General features: G+C 38.8%; 1 protein-coding gene and 1 long non-coding RNA gene across 2 annotated transcripts; both read left to right on the top strand.

Moving 5' to 3' along the window:
• Positions 1-4221: 4221 nt before the first annotated feature.
• On the top strand, positions 4222-11524 carry LOC114137201 (vascular cell adhesion protein 1-like). The gene is made up of 6 exons (XM_028005822.1): positions 4222-4294; positions 5108-5410; positions 9913-10179; positions 10269-10347; positions 10666-10705; positions 10786-11524. Exons 1-6 carry the CDS (start codon positions 4222-4224, stop codon positions 11002-11004), a joined length of 981 nt encoding a protein of 326 aa, XP_027861623.1. The 3' UTR covers positions 11005-11524.
• On the top strand, positions 5582-6973 carry LOC114136559 (uncharacterized). Its single transcript, XR_003593832.1, has 3 exons — positions 5582-5913; positions 6016-6046; positions 6271-6973. It is a non-coding gene; the product is annotated as an uncharacterized LOC114136559 (long non-coding RNA).
• Positions 11525-26299: the final 14775 nt, after the last annotated feature.

Here is a 26299-nt window from a genome sequence, read left to right as displayed (position 1 = left end):
TACAATTTATCCAACAGGTGCCATACCTTCCCAGCATGGTTCTGTTCTCAATCATTGTTTGAGTCACCTAAAATGTCCTGAAAGTTGCATTGTCTCACTGACTGAAGCGTTTTCGGATCTAAGTGTCTTAAGTTTACTCAGGAGCGTGACGCAGCAGAAACGTAACATCCTCAGTCGTCTGCAGAAATGTTTGTGAAAGTGATTTAAAGTAAGATTTTTGTTTCGTTGAACAGACTGAGAAACCGCTGAAAATCAAATAAAAACAGGAAACGTGATGGACAGTTTAGTGGCAGCGTGCGGCCTATACAAATTAAAAGTTACATGTCGAGCATTATAAGTAACACACAATGTGTGATTTAACCCTTTGTATATTCTAGTGAGCTGATCCAAGAGAACCGGCTCCGTAAAAAGAGACAGACTTCCAAACACTAGAGTATTTTATGATCTATAGGTTTCTATTTAAACCGGTTACTCATTTCTGCTTTCTTTCACATAAGTATGTTTAGCTTATTCATAATTGGACTTAGCACTTTGTAATTTAAATAAACTATAACTCCATGGCAACTATAACACTTTGGATTTTGCTGGTATGTAGTTTAAAGAGCTAAAGTTGGTTCCCTCATGTTGCACTGAGGCTAAAAACAAACAATTACTAAGGAGAGGTGCTATTGAATGTGAAAGGATGGTAAATCAATAAACCTCTGAAAAATCTGTCTCCCTCACTTCTGAGATGATGGTTACCCTGGTTGGTTCAACAATAATTGAATACATTTTTTGAAAATACCATCTCCTGTTGACATTAACCAATCGCTGTATACATTATGAAAATGCAATACATCCACCTACTTTAATTCTAAAACTTAACTGAAGTATCAAAAAACTAACAGAAACGGAACTGAACGTCAGCAATATTTAAGTCACGGAAACTAATAAAAACTAGCAACACCACTCTAATAACTAATTAAAACTAACTGGATCATACAGACAAAAAGTCTCGACAAAATAAAACTGAACTATAATAAAAATAACTTGCGATGGACTGGCGACCTGTCCAGGGCGTACCACTCCTCTCGCCTGAAACGTTCGCTGGAGATAGGCACCAGCAACTCTCCCAAAGCCACTAGGGACAAGGATGTTAGAAAATGGGTGGATGGATGGATGGATGGATGGATGGACGGACGGATGGACGGACGGATATAATGAAAAACCCAAAACTATCGTAACCCCATGATACAGCCATGGAGTTATAGTTCATTAATATTCCGAAGTGCTAAGTCCAATTATGAATAAGCTAAAAAATACTTATGTGAAAGGAAGCACAAATGAGTAACTGGGGTTTTGGACTGTTTAAAGAGCCTTGGTGCAACATGAGGGGACCAACTTTAGCTCTTTAAACTACACTGCTCAAAAAAATAAAGGGAACACTTAAACAGCACAATATAACTCCAAGTAAATCAAACTTCTGTGAAATCAAACTGTCCACTTAGGAAGCAACACTGATTGACAATCAATTTCACCTGCTGTTGTGCAAATGGAATAGACAACAGGTGGAAATTATTGGCTATTAGCAAGACACACTCAATAAAGGAGTGGTTCTGCAGTTGGGACCACAGACCACTTCTCAGTACCTATGCTGTCTGGCTGATGTTTTGGTCAGTTTTGAATGTTGGTGGTGCTTTCACACTCGTGGTAGCATGAGACGGACTCCACAACCCACACAAGTGGCTCAGGTAGTGCAGCTCATCCAGGATGGCATATCAATGCGAGCTGTGGCAAGAAGGTTTGCTGTGTCTGTCAGCGTAGTGTCCAGAGGCTGGAGGCGCTACCAGGAGACAGGCCAGTACACCAGGAGACGTGGAGGAGGCTGTAGGAGGGCAACAACCCAGCAGCAGGACCGCTACCTCCGCCTTTGTGCAAGAAGGAACAGGAGGAGCACTGCCAGAGCCCTGCAAAATGACCTCCAGCAGGCCACAAATGTGCATGTGTCTGCACAAACGGTTAGAAACCGACTCCATGAGGATGGTATGAGGGCCCGACGTCCACAGATGGGGGTTGTGCTCACAGCCCAACACCGTGCAGGACGCTTGGCATTTGCCAGAGAACACCAGGATTGGCAAATTCGCCACTGGCGCCTTGTGCTCTTCACAGATGAAAGCAGGTTCACACTGAGCACATGTGACAGACGTGACAGAGTCTGGAGACGCCGTGGAGAGCGGTCTGCTGCCTGCAACATCCTTCAGCATGACCGGTTTGGCAGTGGGTCAGTAATGGTGTGGGGTGGCATTTCTTTGGAGGGCCGCACAGCCCTCCATGTGCTCACCAGATACCGCCTGACTGCCATTAGGTACCGAGATGAGATCCTCAGACCCCTTGTGAGACCATATGCTGCTGCGGTTGGCCCTGGGTTCCTCCTATGCAGGACAATGCTAGACCTCATGTGGCTGGAGTGTGTCAGCAGTTCCTGCAAGATGAAGGCATTGAAGCTATGGACTGGCCAGCCCGTTCCCCAGACCTGAATCCGATTGAGCACATCTGGGACATCATGTCTCGCTCCATCCACCAACGTCACGTTGCACCACAGACTGTCCAGGAGTTGGCGGATGCTTTAGTCCAGGTCTGGGAGGAGATCCCTCAGGAGACCATCCGCCACCTCATCAGGAGCATGCCCAGGCGTTGTAGGGAGGTCATACAGGCATGTGGAGGCCACACACAATACTGAGCCTCATTTTGACTTGGTTTAAGGACATTACATTAAAGTTGGATCAGCGTGTAGTGTTATTTCACTTTAATTTTGTGTGTGGCTCCAAATCCAGGCCTCCATTGGTTAAGAAATTTGATTTCCATTGATGATTTTTGTGTGATTTTGTTGTCAGCACATTCAACTTTGTACAGAACAAAGTATTCAATGAGAATATTTCTTTCATTCAGATCTAGGATGTGTTATTTGAGTGTTACCTTTATTTTTTTGAGCAGTGTATATACCAACAAATTCCAAAGTTTTAGCTGCCAAACTCTGATAGGGTGGACACAATTACCCTCAAAAATCTAAAGGGTTAGCAGCAGGTCATTGAGTGCCAAATGGCAACACTGGACATGAAACGTTCAGTAAAACACCATTCCTATGTACAAGTTATTACATGGCAACCAAAAAGGAATGAAAGTGACAGATAACTGGGTAATAAGAAACCTCATGATTTAATGGCCCAAGAGGCTAGAGAGAGAAAAGTCTTGATAAGCAGAAGATGGGTGGGTGGGTGACATGAACCATGAAGTGGCACAACGCTGACGTTTTAGTCAAACGTGACAGCACAAATGTACAAAATTAATCAAAATAAACACAAATTGAATGACATATAACTCACTCTCCGAAATATTTCTTAGAGTGAGTGAGAGTGATATCTGTAAAAACCCTGTACCGATATGCGCCTGGTTTCTCCAAAGAGCAAACATCTTTTTCTCAGACAGTTCTAATCTCTCCCTACATGCATCATCGTCCTACTGCTGGTCTCTGGTCTAATGTCTCCTCCCTGACTTTGCGCTTTCTATTGTGACTATAAAGATTGCTTTTAAATATGCAGACAGCAACCGTGAGTACAAGTTCTGTATGGAAATTAATGAGTGTTGGGTTTGTTCCTGGCATTAGCTAAAAGGCAATGGATGTCAAACAGGTGACAACATCATATTGATCTCTAGCTTAACTTGAGATACTGGAGTGGAGCAGTCTTTTAGCTAACATGCAACAAAAACAGCAAATAAAGTAAAATGTCAAAGATATTCTATGCAAACAGAGGTAAAGTAATGGTCATTTATAAATACTCATCTCTGAACTGAAGTCGATGTGTTTTAGGGAAGTGGTGAGATGTAAATAGAGACTACTAAAAAAAAAAGGCGAGAAAAACTGGCAGTAAAAATAAACTGGTGCTCAGTTGGTCCTGCAGTTTCCTCATACTGGTTGAACTTGTTTCTGTTTTCACTGGACATTTGGTAAGTTAATCTTTGTTTTTAAATTTAAGAATAATATATGTAGGCTTTCAGACATCTTATTTTATCATTTTGGGGCTTTATGGATATATTAATTTCAACTTGCAACCGTTTTTCTTCTAGATGAAGGTTTTGCATTTGATTGGGTGAATTAGCAGAAGTTGTGAAGAAAAGAAAAAAAAACTTTAAAGCCACGTTAATCTAAAAGCCAGCAGCAGATGGTCTAATGTATTTCCAGAGATGAAGGTCTGTCGGAGTCTGTCTGAGAATATCCTGACTGTCAACATGTTACTGAGTGTCTTCATTCTTCCCGGTGAGATGTTTGTTCACTTTGCTTTATTTGGAGATGATGTGAATCATTTCTAGTCTGTACTCTCCTGATGGTATTTAAAAGCATTGCATGGAACATGCTGCAGTTGAATTGGAGTTTATGGATCATGGACTTTCTGTGCAGACAGAATTTGCTCTGCATTATATTTATTGTGAATCTCTTTTTATCCAGGTGATTCGTCTGATTGTCCCAATCCAATCCTTATTGCTAACACACCTCGACAGATTGAAGCTCTGAGTGGATCTTGTTTGCAAATCCCATGTAGCTTCAATTCAACACATTATACATACAACAACAGGAGACCCATCTATGGAGTTTGGTTGAAAAATATCTCAAATTTCAATGCCGAACCAAGCCCTGTTATTTTCAACAGCAGTGGGTCAGTTAACATATTTTCACTGAATTTGACTGGAAACCTGAGTGAGGGAGACTGCACCACTCTGTTTCCTGATTTAAAGACAAGTTATACTGACAGTTACTTCCTCCGCATCGAGAACTGGCCATTCAGGGCAAGCGCTAAGTGTCACCCTCTTCAAATAACAGTTGATGGTGAGAAAAAAATACGACTTTTAAAACCATATTATCTTATTTTGTAAATGTTCCCTTATTCTTCTAGTCTATGTAGAAATTCAAACCATGTTTTGATGTAAAATTTGTAATCTCAGTCAGAGCCTATTTAAAGGAAGGCTCTGACTTCTTTTAAACATGAAAGCTTTTGTCGTCTGCAGCACTTCAACTGGAACGCATCCAAATTGTCAATAGTCACTTTCTAAACTGTCTTATATGAAATTTTAGATTCTCCATGGAGTCCCAGCATTAATATCTCTGTTGGTGACCTGAGGGAGCATCAGTCTGTCACTATAACCTGCTCAGCTTTCACTCCCTGTCCACAATCACCTCCTGAACTCACCTGGAATCTCCAACAAGACTCTCTCAGACAAACAGAGAAAAACACAGATGAAACCTTTACAACTAAAATCCAGGAGACCATCACTCTGTCAGACACACATGATGGATACAACATCAGATGTTCTGCCAGATATCCTGTGATTGGAGGAATCAAGACAGCAGAGACAGAAGTGACTCTCAGTGTTTCATGTAAGTGATCCTGTAAAAGTAAATCTGATTGTTGTTTTAATTGTTCCCCTTTTTAAGGTTTAGTATACAGTGATTAGTATGCAATAATTTATACATATTAAACTTTTGCTTTCAAACCATAACCTCCAATATAGTAATTTTTGAGGCTATTTGATATAGTAGTGTAGAATAGTGGATAATATTTGACCCAATACTTGTTTATCTGCATGTAGAGTTTTGACCCAAGTCTTTAGGGCTTTATGTCTTGGTAAGTTTGATTCCGTGTTTCAAATCCTTCGAGGATTTCTACATGGATTTATATTGTGTTCAATAAAATACAAATTTTGTACATTTTTAACTGCACACAGCAGGAATATAAACCGATGAATCAGAGCCAAAACATTCAAGACAATCTCATCGTACTGTTCTGTTACAGATCATCAAGAGTTTGGACTCTTTCTCTGTGCTACAGTGAAGATCCTGGGAATCATAATCCTCTGCAGTGCAGTCGTCACCTTTGAGTGGTGAGACTCACTTTCCTTTGAGTTGATGCTTTGCTGCTGGTCTCTGCTTCATGCTGGGGTTTACTCTGTGTTATGTTAATCAGAATTACATTTTTCTTTCAGCTGGTTTAGATCATCCAACAGATCAAGGAAGGTAAAGGATATGAGTTTCTTAACATTAAAATAATTTTAAAAGTAATTAGTTAGAGGCCAAGAGTCAGTCAGAATGCATTTATCTCTTTTTCCTTGGATGGATTTATTGTGAATACAGCCAGACTAAGTAGTGACTCTCACACTTTGAACGTTCAAAATTTTCCTCTGAACATTTTTTGTAAATTTCCCACAGAGCAGCAACACTTTGCTTTTTCATGTCCACAGGATCCAGCAGAACCAGAGCGGGTCAACAGAGTGATGGAGATTCAGGCATCATGAGCCACAAGGAGGCGAAGAAAACGTTCACTATTAGTGGGACAATATCTTTCTTTTTTCTTGCATTTGAATTTGACTGTACATGTGTTGATTTTTATTACAAGATAAGCAGATAACATTTGAACTTGGCATTAAAATCTTCTTAAAATGGAAACAAGGAAAACTTGAGATACTGCACAAATTATTCATCTTTTGTTTGCCATGTTTGCTTGTTATTTTCTTTCCCCTTTTCTGTCATTTAACCATCAGCCTTTATTGAGGAAGCACTTTTTCCTTAGACTAAATGCTGCAAGCAATTTCCAATGCATTTAAAAAATAAATAGTGACCTGTATTCTATTCATTTTGCTGGGAATAAATAAATTCATTTTTAGACCAAAAGAGACCGAGCACATTGCTTATATTTTTAAGTGCTGTGTCAAATTTTACTGCTATGTTTTAAACCAAGTTAGTTGAAAATTCTCATATTTCTTGTGTTACATAATTTTGTTCTGGCACTTTGATGTATTCGGGCAGTTCCTCTTTTAAACTTCTTTACTGAATAGTGAATAGTCTGACGATGACAGTGTCAAAAAAAATGCCGTCATTTTTCACCACTCTGTGAATATTAGAGTCGATTTTTGTTCCTATTGCTTAAGGCTAAGCTGTCAATTTTTTGACTGCTAATCTGAATAACTAACATGGTCTTTGTTGACATTTTTTTGGTAACCATGACAGCACTAGAGTTGTTGCATTGCACAAAAATTAAGAAATCATCTAAACCTTCTTCTGGAAAAAAAAAAAAGAAAGAAAAAACACAAAGAAGATATTAAATTTATCTGACAGCATAATCAGGAAAGGTATAAAATACTTTTAGATCATTACAAGGATTCTAATCAACTAAAAACATAAAGAAAAAAAATTAAAGATGTTTCAAACTGAACACCAAGGCCGGTCCCTGGATTAAGCTGCATAAGCAAATCCTGAGGGCGCCAACAGTGCAGGGGCGCCATAGAAAAGGGCAAGAACTAAAAGTAACTTTTAACTATTCTTTTTAAAACTTATAGGGGACAATATATTTTAATATAAAAAAAAATCTACATTAATTTAGCTGCACAGCATCAAATAACAAATGCACTACATTTAAAAATATTTTGCACACAATCTTCAAAATTATGCGCTGAATAGATGTGTCAGGTTTGTATATTTCATTGATCAAGAATTCATTTCGCCGACTACTGTTGCTGATGTTACTGTGTCATAAAATCAAAATTTACAGAGCTAAAAATTCAGATTCTGAAATTATAATCAGGATCTATTATGTTTGTTGTGTGTTTATGGATGGTACATCTTTTAAAGTGAATGGTTTTCTCCAAATAGCAGCGCAACACTGTTACAAATATTTACAGAAAGCTTTTTCTTTGTTACGTCCCCATCTGAACCACTATGACTGTGTCACAGGATTCAGGTGAAATGCAGACAATGTTGGTTTTTGAGGTAAAAAAAAAAATGAAGAAGTTCTGAAAGGTGCTGAGAAAAGATAAACTCAAACATCATCACTGATGTCTGTAAATGTCTTATGCCAAAGAGAAACGTTTACAATTTACCTGGACTCAATAGTGTGATACAGTTAGAAGTGAGAAGATTACATTTGATGTTTTAGTTGATTATTGCGAGGCAGCTGTGAAATAGTGTTTAAATGATGATTGCAGAATAATGTTGCTTAAATGCGACTTCCTCTTCCTCAGAGTTGTTATTTCAATATCAAGTCTGGCTTTCTGTGCCATTCTCTGTGAGGAAACCGGAGCTGTGTGTTTGTTCTGCTGCTGATCAACTAATTAGCTAACACTAAACCATTTTCCGTTTTTACAGCAAATTATTGGTAAGTTAATGTTAATATGTTTTCGACCGTTTTCATGATTCCTGCTAAATTACTTTGTACAATGAATCCTTCTTAGCTTCATGATGGAAAATCAAGTTTGATTTGAATTTTACTTTCCCTTTCTAAAGAGAAAGTGTTCAACTCATGATTCTAACCCACAGCAGTCTACTTCCATCGTTTTAGGAATTTGACAATGTGGTAATAAATATGAATGTTTTTGCTTAGAGTTTCTTAAATTAGCTCCCCAAAGTAAAGCAGCTGATTTCATCGTGTTTCCATTCAAGAACATGAAGGACGACAATCAGAGTCTGATGGCGGCTCTGTCTGAGAAAATGCTGACAGTCAGTATGTTACTGAGTGTCTTCTTCATCCCAGGTGAGATGTTTCTTCTCTTCGATTTATTCAGACATCACATGAATCATTTCTAGTCTGAGAGGCTCCACCTGTAACACGATGCTGCTGAGTTGACATTTGTGGACCAGGAAGTTTCTCTGCAGTCAAGATTTGCTCCACATTATTGTCATCATTTTTTTTTTTTTACAGGTGTTTTTGCAGGTGATTCGGCTGGTTGTCCCAATCCAGATCTTATTGCTGACATACCTCGGAAGATTGAAGCTCTGAGTGGATCTTGTCTGCAAATCCCATGTAAATTCAGTTCAACACATTATACATTCAACAACAGGAGACCCATCTATGGAGTTTGGTTGAGAACTATTTCAAATCTGAATCGCAACCCAGAGGCTGTTATTTTCAACAGCAGTGGGTCAGTTAACACATTTTCACTGAAAATGACTGGAAACCTGAGTGAGGGAGACTGCACCACTCTGTTTCCTGACTTAAAGACGAGTTATACTGACAAATACTTCCTACGGATTCATAAAGGGACATATATGGCAACAGCTGAATGTCATCCTCTTAATATAACAGTTAAGGGTAAGGAAAAAAAGACTTTTATTTCCATGTTGTTTTTGTTATTTTGCAAATTTCCTCTTACCATATGGTAATTTCCTCTTACCATACCTCTTACACACACACACACACACACACGCACACACACGCACACACACGCACACACACACACACACACACACACACACACACACACACACCTTGGTTCAATGTGTGCGTGTGTGTGTTCTTTTTGTCTTTGTGTGAATATGCATGCTTCCATTTACCTAGCTGCTATTACAAATGAATTGTCACTCTGTGGGACAACAGAGGACATTTCTCTCGTAGTAAAATAAAACATTTGGTTTGGTGTAAAAAAACAAACTGAAAATAAGATCTGACTTGAGTATTAGAAACAGTTTGTTGTCTGCACTGTAAAACACACTCTTTGATGTGAAATCCCAGATTCTCCATGGAGTCCCAGCATTAATATCTCTGGTGGTGACCTGAAGGAGCATCAGTCTGTCACTGTAACCTGCTCAGCTTTCACTCCGTGTCCACAATCACCTCCTGAACTCACCTGGAATCTCCAACAAGACTCTCTCACACAAACAGAGAAAAACACAGATGAAACCTTTACAACTAAAATCCAGAAGAACATCACTCTGTCAGACATACATGATGGATACAACATCAGCTGTTCTGCCAGATATCCTGTGATTGGAGGAAACAAGACAGAAGTGAAAGCCTTAATGCTTAATGTTCCATGTAAGTGATCCTGTCAGCAGGTCATGGTTCAGCTGTTTCTGATCAGTAAAGTTCATGTGTGTCTCATTTTCCTCAGATGCTCCTAGAAACACCTCAGCATCCATCAGTCCATCAGGTTTGGTGTCAGCAGGTAGCAGGGTGGAGCTGAGCTGCACCAGCAGAGCCAAACCTCCACCCAGCTTCACCTGGTTCAGGAAGTGTGAACATGGAGCCATGAATGTATCTGGACAAGGTTATGGCTTCAATGCTACTGAGAGAGGAGAGTATTACTGTGTGGCTACAAATGATCTGGGAAATCAGTCATCATCATTGATCTCTGTGAATATGATCAACAAACAGATAGGTTAATATTTCATTTCATTAAATCCCTTCTGTTTAAAAGTCTAATTCGTATTATTACAGGTTTAAATATTTACTAATTGTTTTCCCAAGATACAACTACAGTTCTTCACTGGCTGCCCGTTGTGGCCGGGTGTATTTGTTTCATCTGTCTCATGGCCATTGTTGCTTGGTGAGTATCAAAAAATAAAAAGCCTCTAAGTTCTTTAAAAACACCGGAATCTGACCTGGATCCGATTTTAAATCAAGAATGAGGGGAAATGCATCATTTTTTTCTCCCAAGCTGTTACTTTCAATTATGTGCAGGTGAAAGTTGGAATCTTCCAACCAGACCAATGTTTTTACAGCCTCTCCTTTCCTTTTGTATTAGTTTTCTTGATGTTTCGCCCCTTGTTTCACATCAGCGTTCTCTCTCTCTCTCAGTCTGAATGTTTGTATTGTCCCCTGAAACTCACCAGACTCATTCTGACGTCTCTCTAACGTCCCCCAGGTTGTGCAAGCTCAGACGTTCAACTCCTCAACAGACTAAGGTGAACAAAAATTTAGCCTCTTTGTTTGGCACAATCAAGACCATCAAGATAAAGACTAAAATATGTATTTTCTACTGAAGCAAAGAAATGAGGATCCTGCTTTCCCAATGAGAGCTGAAAAGACAGAGGAAGAACTTTATTATGCAGAGCTGAACTTCCTCCCAGCTTCCTACTTCCTCCCAGCTTCCTCCACCTCCGATCAGGACGGAGAGCAGCAGGAGACGCTGTACGCAGAGGTGAAAGTGTCTGCTGATGGTCTGGAGGGTCTCTATGCTGAAGTGAACAAAAAAAGAAGATAGTTTTTCGTTCTGAGATTTATTTTTTGTTTTTGTTCGCAGAAAATGTTTGTCCATTTCAAACGCAACATCTGTAATCTTAACATTTGCAATTTCGCTGTTGCTTAGTTGTAGTTTAACCCATGAGTCGCTGTTACAAAATAAAGACTGGAGTGGAAGCACAGAGAGAGAGAGAGAGTTTCATGTCTGCTGACTTTGAATTTGATGATAAGAACATTCAGCTTCAGCTTGAAATCAAACCTTAAGCATAATATGTATAAACCAGCAAATGTTTAAAAACAATGTTGATTACATTTTCTGTAATTGTACATATTTGGTAACAATCTGCCTTTGTTTTCGTTTGGTTGAAAGAAAATAAGAATGTGTCAATGTTCATTTTTTACTGTTTATTTGACAAATGAATCAAAGTGAACATCCTGAAATGTTCTGAGGAAATACTTTTCTGATTAAGTTGGTCATTTGTTTTAGTTAATTTTTTTTATGCCCTTCTAAATTTAAAATAAAAACATTTCACCAGTGTCTATATCTTGTACTTTGTATGGTATGTGAGCAAACACTCAAAGTTTCAGTGTTTTATCAGAGCTCTAAATAGAGAAGCTCTGAAGTCGTCTGCCTCCAAAGAATAACATCCTGAACTCTGTTTCCATGTCTGAAAGGTTTGACAAATGCTGATATAATCTTCTTCAGCAGCTGAATTATTTTGATAACTCTTTGGTTCCATCTATAGGTTAACACGTGATGGTGCACTTTTTAAGATTTTGGTTTGTTTTTAGCATTCTATATAATAATAACAAGTTTTTTTTGTTTCTGTAGTTTATACAATTACATTTTTAAATTACATTTTGATGTGGATTTTTTCACAGAGTGAGTTTGCCCTGCAATCGGCAGGTTGCTGGTTCGATCCCTGCTCCACCATCTGGTGTCCTTTTGGGCAAGATATTTTACCTGCCTCGCCTGCTGGTGGGGGTCAGTAGGACCTGGTGGACCCCCTGCATGCCAGCTGTAGCTACTATCCAGTAGTTTCTTGCCCCCATCAGAGTGTGAGTGTGTGAGTAAAAGGGTGAACGACTGTAGTGACTGTGTGGTCTTCTGGACTTGATAAAGTGCTGTACAAGTACAAGCCATTTACCATTTACCTCAGTATCTGGATGGACACTCAATTAATCATGTGTTAAGAGGTATTTATTTTGATTTCCAAAAAAAATGAAAATAAAAAATAATGTTTTTTTAAATTTTGACCATTGGGTGGCGCACTTGACTAACTATTTTCCTTATGGTCTGTAGTTTTCTCCTCTAACAGCTTATATTCTGCCTTCATGTGGCCTCCTGGACTCTTGTGGAGCTCCTATAGGCCATTCTTCTCAGTTCTCTGTAGGCTGCAGTTCATCTTTTTTCCCCCAACACTTTTTTCTTCCACTCTACATGCCATTAAATTGACTGTATACAGAATTCAGTGACCAGCTAGCTACCTTTTATTTTGACCGTGACATTTTTTCACTTACTCTCCTTATGGAGCGTGTCACTGACTCCGTCTTGGATAACTCTCCAGCATTCTTCTCTTTATTATTGTAGGTAATAAAATGGCCATAGCATATTATCAGCCCCTCCATTGCTTAGATCCCTCACTCTTCCAGGGTCATTTGGTGGGAGGGTGTTGCTGATACGTTGCGTTAAGTGTGAGTTTGTGTGGATTGAGGATCTGTCCAGAGTGTCACCCAGTGAACACTGGGGATCAGTAAAGACCGTGAAAGAATAAAGCGTCTGTAGAATATGAATGAATGTTGCGTAACTTTTTCAAGCCTTATTTTATTCCAAAAGTCCCTGCAGCTGTTTGAGTCCGAGTCAGACTGAATTAGGATTTGTCACAAGATTCATCATCATATTCTGCCCTCAAGGTCAATTATTTGATCAGAGTTTTGGTATTTCATCTGCTAAATATTACAACCACACATATGTGTATTTTTTCACAGACAGACTTGCGGCTCGTCTCTCGGTTTTTTCTGCAATGATAACACGCAAAGATCAACGTGGACTTCAAACATACATACAGGGAGTTTTGTGAAAGAAGCCGATCCAACACGGTAATCTCTGCCATTTTGCTGCTAATGGTTTGACATTTCATTAAGAGTGGGGGAGGCCTTTGTTTGTCATGCCACCCAGGCAAATGCCTTAAGATCAAATGCAGTCAGGGAGTTTGCTCTTCTAAATGTCAGCTTCAAACCCAACTCTGTCTTAATGGCTCTCATATGGGAATATATTACTGTAAACTGCACTGTGTTTAAAGAGACAGTCCAGAAATCCATTTTTTCTCATTGTGCTGATCTTACTTGCTACCGACGGACTTGTGGAAGGAGAAGCGAGAAGAATCTGCCACATTTGACAGAAGGACACGATTGTATCTGTTTTCATGTCAAGACTGCATTTTGAGTAGGTGGGCTAAATTTAGATAGCCTATGTGTCACTAAATGATGCTGCCCCCCCTCCTTACTCCTCATCAGCCACACACTGCAGCTGTGTCATTTCCTCCTCTGGTTACAGATTGCTTGCAGTATCTCAATGGCAGCTAAAATGAGTTTCCCTCCGGGCCCGGGAGAGATGTCACCCATGTTGCAGTTCTCTTCGAGACAGGAAATGATTCGTCTTTCCAGACTTTTATCAGCTGCGTTTGATTATTCAGTAATGTTAAGAGAGGAGGAAGACTCGGATCATTTCCTATATTGCGGCATGCAGCTCACAAATGCTGATAGATCTCGGCTTATCGTGGTCCATCCATCCATCCATCCATCCATCCATCTATAGATAGATACATCCATATGTGATGATCTGGCTTCATCATCTCACAGACTTTGAAACGCTGGACACCAGCCAGCATCGCCGTGACAACATCCGTCTCTGTGGCCGCTCTCACATTCAACAGGATGTTTAAATCTACTCAAAGGACCTTCGACTTTACTGACTTTTTCTTCTTCTTCTTCTCTTTGCTAGGTCACATAACTTTTATCAGCTTTCTTAGTCTCCCTCACTTACTGCTGTCTCATGTGAACAAATACCCATATTATTTACCAATATCAAAAAAAAAAGCACCGACCACTACTTTTTAAAATCTTCCCGTTGGCACAAACATTCACCTAATTTAGCCCTCCAGTAAATCAACTAGCAATTTTCTTGAAATACTGTCAACAACAGAAGCAGCTAAATGCCGCCAAATGAAAACCTTTTATCAATGTTTTTTTTTTTTTATGTCCTACTTGCAAATAGCCCTAGTGTTCTCCATCGTATGCCAGAAAGATTCCTCCATTAAAGAGGCATCACTCTCCATTATCCGCTTCTCTGCGTCACAAGCCTTCTTCATTTCACCTCAAGGTTTTGCCTGCTCTCCTGGTCTCTGGCAGTTTATCCGTTTGCCTACTTGGCTTTGAAATCCATCGATTCAAATATGTAAACTGAACTCTAAGACGTCCCAGTTTGTGTACAGCATCTGACACTGTTCTTTAGTCCAAATTAATAGGTTGAAGAGTAGCTGAGTGGTGATAAAAATTTGTTTAGCACAAACAGTGAAAAACCCTAGATTGTCGGACTGTGAGGATTTGGGTTTTCTGTGTGATTATTTAGGTTTCTGCGTTCAGTTGAGTCTCCTTGTTGTCCCGTCTACACCTTGATTGATCCCAGCTGTGTTCTGTTTCCTTGATTGCCCCTTTGTGTATTTAATCCCACCTGTGTCTGTGTTTCCTCGTCTATTGTCGTGTCACAGGTCTTGGGATTTATGCCAGTTACTACCAGTATGAGAGTCATTATCGTTCCCTCACCTGTGCTGCCTTGAGGTTTGCACCAGTTTGCCACCAGCATTTGAGCTCCTTGCCTCTGCTCACCTGTGCTGCCTGGATTGTGTATTTGTGACTCATTAAATCATCACTTCTCTCACTTCAACCTGGGTCCACCGCATCTCCCTCACCACCTCACAGACAATTCCTGACAGAGACAAAGTAAATGAAAATGATATTTGTGCATTTCAGGGAAATGATGGCCATATCACGCCTCTGCCATGCTGTATATTTGCAGTTTGGGTTCATATTCATGAGATTTATGTAAATTACAGCCAGAATAAATACTATTGATTTCTCAAAGACCAGAGCTGTTGTATTATGCAGATTATGCAGAACAAAATACTGCCAGTTCAAAAGCTCAGGAGAATAAATAGGACAAAACAAAAAAGAAGCTTGTCAAACATTTTTTTTCAGATTATTTTTCTGTTTAAATTAATAATCTTGATTGTTTAAAATCAGATTTTTACACCTTAATACACTAAATAGTTAATCATTTTATCCCAGCTCCCTATGTTCATGCCACCAATCATCTGTCATGCATTTTGTTACTCACCTGATCCTTTGCATAGTAATCACCTCCCCAGAACTTAAATACAACTTTCCTCAGGCAGTTCATTTCCAGATTTATCTGTTATCCTGTTACCATGTCTGTTGTCTACAATGTATTTGACAGAACAGGTGAAAGGAGTTCTGTTTGAATTTATGATATTTCCAGTATCCATGAATCACTGCCATCCATTTTCCATATTTAAAACTTGCCCTTTAACAAAAATGATTCTACTCCTGTCACATCATAGCTTATCCACCTTGTGCTTTAGTGGCCTAGCATCAGGAAAATTATTTTCCAGAATTGCCATCCTCTGCATTTTACACTGGAGTGTAAAATTACCTCAACATTTTATCTCCATCTTCTATGTCTTATGGACATGTTGAACAATGGCCCCCAAGTCAGAGACGATACGGACACACGTGAACCTCTGAAACGGAGTGAAAATAAGTAGAACTCAAGTTTTCCAGCAATGAGCCAATGGTAACATGCAGCTGCACTATGCAAACCCTCTGTCTGCACCGATAAAGATTGAAAAAGTGGTGAAGAAGACTGAAGTAATTCAGGTAATTATTTACTGACGTTGCCACTTTCATTGACACTGCGTCGGATGCTGGATGTTCATCTGAAATATCAAAAAGAAAAATAAGAAAGACGGCGACATCATAAAGTTACACGACCTTGCCTTGACTTTGCAGAACACTGAATTTCACACACTTCATCCCAATATACACACACTTATCGCATATAAAGTCACATCCATATCTTAGAGATTTGATTGGAAATGTTTGTCATACAATATTCCTTTACACTGAGACTCATGCAGGGCGTGTTTTTAGATATAGCAACATATCTGATAACAGTGAGAGTCAGACCACAAGTGGGAGAAGTCGGGACAAACAATGAAGGGAGACATTAAAAACTCTCTTTTAATGTCAGGGCTACTTAAATGAAAAATAGCTGCCATGCCAAAAGGGAGTTTAGTTCAACTTAATCAAACATATAAAAGCCTGGGCACCCCTCCAGAAACTCCTGTAAAACACAGTGATGAGAAATAGGCAGGACGCTCCTGCGCTGACCTGTAAGACATTCCAGGTCCAAAAAAGAAACACTTCATCAGAGCGCTGAAGCACGTTCACACGTAAATCAATATGTGGTGTATTTAGTCATGACTTCCACCAATTGGAGCGGTATTAAATCGGGAGGGGATGTACGGGCGACTGTGGGTACTGAAAGCTTTTTTTTTTTCCCATTTAGCTAACAGTTCTCCACTGCCTCCACTGATCCATAAATGTCGTTTTTGCACCATTTTGATTTCTTCCTGCCTAAGAATCGGAAAGACTCTCCGCTAGAGTCCGCCATCCCTCTCTCCTACTTTTATGTTCACATCTTTGGAAATTCCTTGTCCTCTCAGTGACTCAATAGTACGTGGGTGGCTGTGCTTTAAGGCTCTATGCAATGCTACTTCCTCTTGATGGCGAAGCTCCATTAGTATTTTTCCCTCTTTATGTTGAAGCAGCTCTTGCCATTTCATATTAACTAGATTACGAAACTGGGCGCTAATTTGCCATTTGCTGTATCTTTGCCCAGATTACATTTCCTTCCCTTAATGTATTCCTCAGTCGTTTCAAAGCATATGAAATGCACACCTCCTCAAGGTTCATTTTAATAACTCAATCTATACTGTGACTGTCTGTCTGCAGGCCCTCTGCAAAGCTCCTGGGTTCCTTTCCCTTATTATTCAATTGGCGAGCTACTTACTTCTGTCTGTCTGAAGCACCTCGTGACTCTGTCGCTGTGGGTTTTATGCAAACTGGCTCTTTATATCTTAAGAAGGAAGAGGGACGCTCCAGAAAGCTAATATGGCTAATAGTATTGTTGTAAATAAAATTTACACTGCAAAAACACAAAATATTAACTGGTAATTGTTGGTATACGTAGTTTGTAGAACAAATATTGTAATACATTTGAAATAAGACGAAACTAACAGATTTTCTGCAAAAATAAGGAGCTAGTTTTAAGTAAATAAAACCCCAATGCTGGTGATAAAGTACTTGTTCCATTGGCAGATTAGTTCACTGAAAACAAGGCAAAAAAATGACTTGTTATAAGTGAAATAATCTGCCAATGGAACAAGTCAGTTTCCCCCCCCCCCCCCAATTTTAAGGAAATACTTATTTAAAACTAGCTTCCATGTCGTGATGAAAAGTTACTTCTGAGTTTTGTCTTATTTCAAGTGTGTTAAGATGTCTGTACTAGTAACTAGACCAAGAATACTTGGTAAGATTTTGTGTTTTTGCAGTGTAGAGAACTGATATGTTTTAACCCGCCAAAAGCACAACATGAAAATTAAGACAATTTTCTCTTATATAGGGACACCAACTCTAAATGATTGGCTTAAACATCCCCTTTTTGTTCTTTTACAAATTCACTATTTTGGGAAATAGTGAAATACGGCATATTTGGCAAAATAGAGACGGGATTACATATCAAAATGAGGCTCGCTTTTCCACACTAATCAGCTTTCTAATCAATAAATAAACGGTCAGGTTAACTATGTGACGTCAAGGTTAATTGATACTGATTAATCCTGATGAGCTTCAGCTGGAAGACCACACCCGCTGGTTCACCCAGTCAAAGTAAATGAAGGTAACACATAAACCTCCATGCACTCACACACTGTCCTGCAGACAGCTCTATGGATCTGCCAGAATAATCAAAAAAACATGAGGCCTGTTTTTAGCACAATGAATTTACTCTTATATGATATTTTGCTAGTCCTTCATATTGGTTCTAAGTCTGATTGTTCTGGTTCAGGGTTCATCTCAATCTTTGGCAGCTTACACAGTTTGATGTTTCATCATTTCCTTCACAGCTACTTTCTACTTTGTGCCAGGCTAACAAATAAAATCCCTGCGAAACATGACAAAGTGTTGTTTTATTTGTCAGGTGTTTAAAGGATTAATTGAAATTATTTTGAAGTGAGTTTCTATGAAGTTACTTTTGGTTGTAGATGGCATACCTGTTGTAAAAAAAAGATGTTGCCTCAATGAGTTTGGCGGGAAAGTGGGCACACAGTGGTGGAAATCTAACAAGCTAAGCATGGATGACAATCTGCCACATGAGCTGATCCAGACACAGAGCGAAGATCCAGACTGCTGCACACACACAATCTAAAAGTTTATCCTGGTCTTGATGGAGGAGGAAAAGTGGTGAATTGATAAAACCACCAAACTCAGTGAACCGTAAATGCACTAAAACACAATTTGTAATGCAAATCATACCCGCTAACAATGTTCTATCCCACTCATTTCAGTATAAATTTAATCAAACACCTAAAGTTTTCCAGAAAAGTTAACTAGCTGTTGTCGTTCAGCTAATCTCACTGTGATTCTCAGAAGCTTACTTCAAAAATCCAAACTAACCCTTTAATGTTGAAACGTGTTCTCCACATCATATTTTCGTTTCTTTTCTCTTTCAAATCACTTTTCCCCTTTGACTAAATCTGCAGATTATAGTTGCCAAATGACTTTCTTTCATCTTTGAGATGTATGAAATCAGTTGAGATCAGATCAGAAACAGCTGACGCCTGCATGGAGGACCTCGCTCTCTTTCTCTCTGCTCTACCTCCTGCATTAATGTTCAAGTTTGCTCTTCATGATTACCTTTTGAGTCTTTGCAAACGTTGCATCTCTCAGCACAATGGTTTTTCATCGTATGTTTCAAGTCCACAGTGATGTTAATTTTTGCTAAAAAAACGAAGTTTTCTGCTTTATATTAAATAACGGCATTCCATGTAGTGATGGCCGTCAAAGATCCACATCCAAACTCACAGCAATATGAATAATGTTAACGTTGTTATAGTATATGTCCAGAAAATATGCCTGTATTACATAAATTTAGTAAAGATAATCCTCTTGTAGCTTAAAAAGCTCAATACAAATTTGTTTATAGTGTACGGTTTGCTCTTATGGCGATTCTGAAACTCCAGGTCAGCTGGTGGAAACGTCGCCTCTTGACATGACGACTCTAAGCTGCGTTTGTCGAAAACTAACATCAAGACGCCGGAAAGAAAAGCAAAATAGATTAACCTGTTTTGATACAACACAAAATACAATATACTGCATTAAAAATATGTATATCCTGCTCTGCATGTAGTGAGTATTTTTAAGGTCCAATAGAAAACAATTTTTTAATCCATAAATTGCTTGAACCCGTTTATTAACAAAGCATCATTGGGGACAATGTACAATGCTGTGATTGTGACTATGATAAACAATAGAAATGCATCTATTTGAAGGTTGAAGAGAGCTAGCAGTGCGTACACGAGGGTGACTGACAGCACTAAGACCCTCCTCCTGATTCCGATTGGTTGTTTCTGCAAATGTCAGTACGACAACAGTGAGGAGGCAGAGGAGCTTGATTTGTTTTTTCTCCCACAGATAATCTGTATCATTCTTTCAGGACATAGTCACAGTTTTAACAAATATATAAAGAACAAAAAACATTTTTAATTAAGGTTACCCACTGCAACTTTAAATATAAGTTCCTGTTTAATACACAATGAACAGTTCAGGGAGTAGCAGCACTAATCAATAGGACACCTTGAAATAGTTTGTACTTGAATGATTTTGCTCTTGTTGATTTCTTCTACAATACGAGACATAAAAACATTACATTTTGATTAAATCTTTTGTTTGAAGTTAGGTTGGTTGCTTTATGTAATTTATTATAGGTGTAGAGAATAGCTTTAGCTCAGAAGCTGGTGTACTGCTTTGTTTAGAAAAAAAAAAGTTATCTGGCAGCAGAGCACTGACAATGGACAAAAAAACCACATTTAATTTCAGACAATATAGATAATACATACCAACTGCTGAAACAGAACAAAGTCAGAAAGTGAGGCACGATTTTATTGTTTTGTTCTCGCTGTGTGAAGCCAGAGAGAAAAACAATTTATTTGCTTATTTGTTTGAAATAGATATCAGGTATGGGTGTGTGTCAGAACAAGTTTGCTTTTAATTGTCGACGGATACTGACAAACCTACTCAGACACGCACACACACACACACACACACACACACAGCCTCTCCTCCTATCTTTGACTGGTGCCTTTTTGTCTCACTGTTATTCATTTAAAGACGAGCCTGATAGGATTCAGGGCTTCATTAGGCGAAGCCTTCCTGTTTTCCATCTAAATAATGGAATGTAAACAAATAACCGCTCATAAACAAACTAGTTTATGATTGTCTCTGCTGCTGCACGTTTTAATTATTGCTGACAGTTTATAATAAATTGTTGTTATGGTGTTTTAAGAAACTAATTCAAACAGATAATACAAAAAACATAGAGCGACAGACAGAAAGGAGAGAAAAATACAGTAATAAGTTAGATTAACTTCTTGGTTATGAGAGAAACGATGCAGGGTTTTTTTTCTTTCTATTTTGTCACAGTTAAAGATTTCAGATCCAAACACATTTTATCAGAATAATTATCAATACCAGTTTGAATGATGACTATAAAAAATGATGATGTCCAAACCAATTTGTCGTCATGTGTAAAAAGTAAATGCATTACCCGCTTTCAGTCCTACTATTGTTACTAAATCAAAATTTAAAAGTGGTTATCCCCATTTCTGAGGACGGCAGAATTCCACAAGATGCATCCAGGCTTGAATCTCATAAAACCTCTCTAACAACGTGAAATCGGCAAAGACATCTAAAAAAAAAAAAGTAAAAATCATTGTCTTAGTCACAGAAAGTATACACACAAACTGGTTGATCAATCTGGAAAGGATTGCAAATCTATTCCAGAGGCTTTGGTAAATAAATGCAGGATTTCCTGCGGCAGAAAGTGTTGAAGGAGAAAGTCAGGCCTGCAGTGCCTGACCTTAAGTTTGAGTGCGATCAGGTAACGCAGGAAAAGACAACGATCTGAAGCAGACCAACCTCTTAATTTCTCAAAAAAAAAAAAAAAGGTTTCTGAGTCATATGTGTGAGAAAATCTGGAAAGTCCTAACAACTTGTTTCAGAGGTTATAGTTGTGACTGTATGGAGGTGGGTCTGTATTGTATCAGCGTTGGTCCCCACGAAGATACCACAAAAGAGTGTTGCTAAGAGACGCAGGTGCTTCCTCCCCTTGCTGCTTTTCTCCAGTGACCTTTGCTCCAAAGATAACTTTACGTCCACTGATATCAACAGCGCACACACATCCAGATATTTCTCTTCTTATTTTTAGGCGCCTGACTCATGCCTGCCTCCATTGTTCAGGATTAAGGCTAAACAGTATATGAGAGTTTAATACATCCTGAAACACAGAAACAGCCTCAGCTGGGTGTCTTTATTGTTGTCGCCGTCTCATGCTTTGTGTCATACTAAACACAGATTCAAATAAGGCGGTTTTTTGTTGTTTTGTTTTCTTTCTCACCAATTCTAAAGGTTTGATTGTGTCGTGTTTTCCCACTAAGCTAATTGACAAATGAGTGGGACATTAGAAACCTCTGACGTTGTCCAGGTGAAACGAGGGATGCAATCAGAAGAACGCACATTTGCATTTCCTCCAACTCAAGCAGACAGTCAATAACTTCGTGATTAGGGAATTGCAATCAGCTAGTTATAGATGCGGACTCTTAATCAACTTTTTAAAAAGACATGAGCGGATTCACAAAATGCAACATGAACAGAAAGGAGCCTGGGGGTTTCCTCAGGATGGGTGGCCTGGTGTTTGGCACGTGCAGGACCGCCATGCGTCCAGGTGCTTCACCAGACAAAAAAAACCCTGCAGCCGTCGTTAAGGAAGAAGGCAGGAAGATATATCCGATGTGCCGACGGTCAATAAAAAAGGGAAGCAGGAACATATCATGACAAAGCTTCAGGTGGTTGGGTCGTTAGCAGTCTGCGGCCGGAGAAGCTTAATGGCCAATAAGGAGAAGGGACTCTCCATCCAGGGGAAGAGGAAACTGGTAAGTGGTTTATTTATGACCGCCATCGAACCGGGAAGAACTGCAAACATCCGTGAACAAATAAGTGGAATTGTGATCATTCTTAACCACAAGTCCCAAAGTCACCAGCAGCAGACTCTCAGGCAAACACAAACAGTGAGTTGCAAAAGGAAACATTCAAAAATTTGTGACATCCCAAGCACTTAACTCGGTTCTATAACTTTTACTTTTCTTGAAATTCCCATAAAAAGTGGTGTGTAGTTGTAAATTTCAATATTTAAGTGAAATTAAATGTTTACAAGTGTGTCCCGATAAAGATCATGGAAAACCATCCAGATCGCGTCCCTGTAGGTTTGAAGATCTACTGTGCCCTTTCTATTTTCTGATGATGGATTGACTGATATAAACTTAGGATAGGGCTTAACTCTAATTCTGCTTTAAATATCTCCATCCCTTTCTCCCTGAATTGCCTGACGTGTGCCTGGATCTTGATAAGTTTTGGTTTCTAAATACTAAGATATAAATATATAAAGAGGAGGTGAAAAATGTTCAAATTTCATTTTCAAAATTGCAAAGTATGTATCGATTTCCTTCCACTACACAGTTAGGCACTGCTTTGTGTTGGTCTATCGCTTTAAATTCGAATAAAATAAACTGAACGTCGTGGTTGTGAGTTGAGACAATGTGACCAAATTCTAGTTGTATGAATACTTTTCTACATTCCTATATTAGTCGAGAAAGATGGGGAAAAAAACCCCACATCAGTTCAAATTCATTCTTGATTATGAGTAGTCCTCTGAAACGAAAGCCAACAATGGCATATTTTTCAGAAAAGATAAGAAAAAGCGAATAACTTCCTAATATCTATACATCTGGGATTGAAAAACTAATTTCCGATTCTTTTTTTTTTTTCTTTACATTTTTTTCTCTTTTGTGACATTTTAAAAGTAGCTTCAGATTAAGGACAAGATAAAGAAAAAGAGAAGATTTGTTCCTTTAAAGGCCTGGTTGAGTGTGTCTGTTTTAAATTAGAAAAATAAAAAGCAGTCCTGATGAAAGTGCTGCACATCATTGGCACTGAAGCGTCGTAGGCTTCTAACCCTTCATCTGATTATGGCAGCAGAAGTGCCACAGCGATGGAAATAGATGTACTGTGGGCGGTTCTGCCAATCAGTGTTGCAGTAATTACACCTTTTTTCTCTCCTCCGTTATTGGATTTGACTCCTTTACTTTACATCTTACAACGCATTAGTGCAACACAGGATCGTGTCATGACCCCGGTGGACACGTGGAACATCCCCACCGCTCTGTGTTGCGTCATGAAGGATACAAGAAAACTGATTTCCACTTTCTTTTCAGATCATTAAGAGGTGAATTTATGTCTAATTTACGTAGCGTCTCGTTCTTTATCAGTAGAAAACGGCATTAAGTTTAGCACTTGTACTTCGGTTTATTACGGTGAAGTGTTTTTCCTGTCTAAAAGACATTTAATCGGCTCTAATGGTGAAGGCTGATGGTCACATAAAGGAGACGCTCTCGCTGTCCTTCAGAGGAAATGTTCAGGCGGTTAAAGTGGTTTGTCATAAACTCTAAGCAAAGACATCTGATTCATTGTTTCAGGCTCAGGGTCACTTGAAAAATAAATCAACTAAAAATCCATCAGTCCATCCACCATGTCCTCTTTTGCTTTATTATTTCTGAAAAATAGAAAATATCAATCAATCAAACTTGATGTATATACACAGAAGCACCTTACAACAATGCCTTGCATTGACCAAAGTGCTTTACAAAATAAAACAGAAGTAGTGCCAAGAGGAAAGTTACAATGTTAAAAGAAAGATAAAATAGAAAAATACTGAGAGTCAAACATCAAAGGCCTTTTTAAATAAATGGATTTGGATTTGAACAAAACCAGGTCAGAGATGGTGGGTCGCTCACGGGGAAGACTCTTGCAGGATGTTGCTTCCACCTGGAGTGAGGCTGGTGGCTGGTGCAAGATCATTCAATTCACTGTAGTAAAATAATAATAATAATTTTTTTTAACGAGGAATTGCTGATCAACGCCTCTCTGGCATGTATCATCACCTAAAAGCAACTGAACTTAACTTTTAATTTTCAGCGGAAAGGATGGAAGTTGGTAAGACAGAAACTTTAGCATTAGCTCATTAAATATGCAAATGACAAACAAGCAGAGTGCTACACTTGCTTTCTTGGTTGTCCTTGTCAATACCTGAGTCCTTCAACTGTCACACAGCATTTAACTAAAGCCACCAGCATTATTAGTTGACTCATTAACAACTTCTCTAGACAAATCAGCAGAACAAACATACACCGCTTCACATGACTCACATTTCCTGGAGCCAGAAGGTTTGGTTAAAAAAGCCATTATCCCTGCAAGTACGTTGTTGTGAAACTCTGGAATTTTTTCTTTGCCAAATGGTGGATGATCTAAGTTCCCGTCTCATATCCAAAGCAGAATCAAAAGCACTGACGAGCACCACACAGAAACTTGTTTCGACCGCCAAATTCAAGCTTTCCTGTCTTCAAAAGTAGACTCTGTGCTTCTTGGTGGTTTGAACATTTCTCATAGCAGCTGATCAAGTGTGCACAAACCTCTCTCACCGGCTGCTTTCTGCATTTCTTATAAAACTCCTCTTACAGTAAAAAGTTCTGGCAATCATTCTGCATTCATGTTGCTGTTTGGTCCCAATTTATGAAGAACATTCTATTAGTTAATAAAATCTCAAATTCTCGAACATGTGTCGTTTATGATCGGAAAGTTGACAAATCCAGCAACAAGTTGCATCAATTTACAGTAAAATATCTTTAGATCTGATATTTAGTTGTTGTTCAGTCAAGTGTGAGATATATTTAGCAATCAGCTTCTTTGCCAGTTCCACTCTGCTGATTTTTCTCATCAGTTGACGGAGGAAACGTTGTGTAGGAGGGTGAGTTTGCCCTGACGTATAGCTTCATATTATTATTTGCTCAGGCAGTGGAATATCAAAATTATATACCATCAATGCTCTCGGAAGGCAGCCTTCAACACAGGCTGTGTAAATGCAGCAAAAAATGTCACCGAGATCAAGGCTCAGCTGTAGAGCCAATAAAGCATTGACAAAAATATATATATATATATGATGATATAAAACCTGACCTCTCAACAATTGATTCCTTTATTACTAAGAGATTATAAAGTAAAGAGAAAGTTGCTCATAAATCAGCAAATGAGTGAGTCCAACACTTGTATTATCTTTGTTGTGTTTTAAAGACATAGGAAGATTTAAAGGTTGCCTTAGCTTTGTTTAATAGTAATTTGTCAGAAAACAGAGCAGAGAGAGAAGGGGAAGACTTTCAGAGACTGAACTGAAGCTGATAGTCAAACCCATAACTAAATCCTCCATATGCAGTGTCCTAAATATTGCCAGGTTTAGGTCAATTATGCTCCAAGATCTTTCTTCCTTAAACTGCATTTTGCACAATCTGATCTGCAGCTAAGTAAAGATGCTATTCATTTATTTTGGCAATACAAAAAAAAAGTAGCATCATGAATATTACAGCTCAAGAGTTATATAATCTATATGAAGCATAGTTTACATAAGTGCTTATTAGAAAGTTGCTGCAGTGACCTTTCATGCTACACTATGCAGACTCTCATTCTGCACTGTTGCAGAGTGGCTCACTTAAACATGCTGAACTGTTAAACTGAAGACAATCTGATTAGTACATTTTAACCACTATGGGACACCCACACTCTGACAGCCAGGTCATCCTTAAATAGGAAGAAAATCAAACAAGAGATGATGATGCCACTCCTTTTTTTTCCTCATGCAACAGAACATTGTGATTTCCACTCCACTTTCATGAACAAACTATGCAAACAGGAGGATAATAAAATGCAGCAAACATCCTTAATAGATGTGACAGAACATCATGTACGATGCTCCGCCTGATATGGGGTTAATTTTCTCTTTCCTATGCACATAATCT

This window comes from Xiphophorus couchianus, chromosome 21 (genome assembly GCF_001444195.1).
Source record: "Xiphophorus couchianus chromosome 21, X_couchianus-1.0, whole genome shotgun sequence".
NCBI classification, from domain to species: Eukaryota; Metazoa; Chordata; class Actinopteri; order Cyprinodontiformes; family Poeciliidae; genus Xiphophorus; species Xiphophorus couchianus.
This window is presented reverse-complemented; position numbering and strand designations above follow the sequence as displayed.

Bases quoted from the DNA above. Each gene is read 5' to 3' on its own strand.
- LOC114137201 (XM_028005822.1), top strand. From the start codon at position 4,222: ATGAAGGTCTGTCGGAGTCTGTCTGAGAATATCCTGACTGTCAACATG. The intron at 10,180-10,268 runs GTTAATATTTCA...TGTTTTCCCAAG, and splicing joins TATGATCAACAAACAGATAG to ATACAACTACAGTTCTTCAC. The intron at 10,348-10,665 runs GTGAGTATCAAA...AACGTCCCCCAG, and splicing joins CTCATGGCCATTGTTGCTTG to GTTGTGCAAGCTCAGACGTT.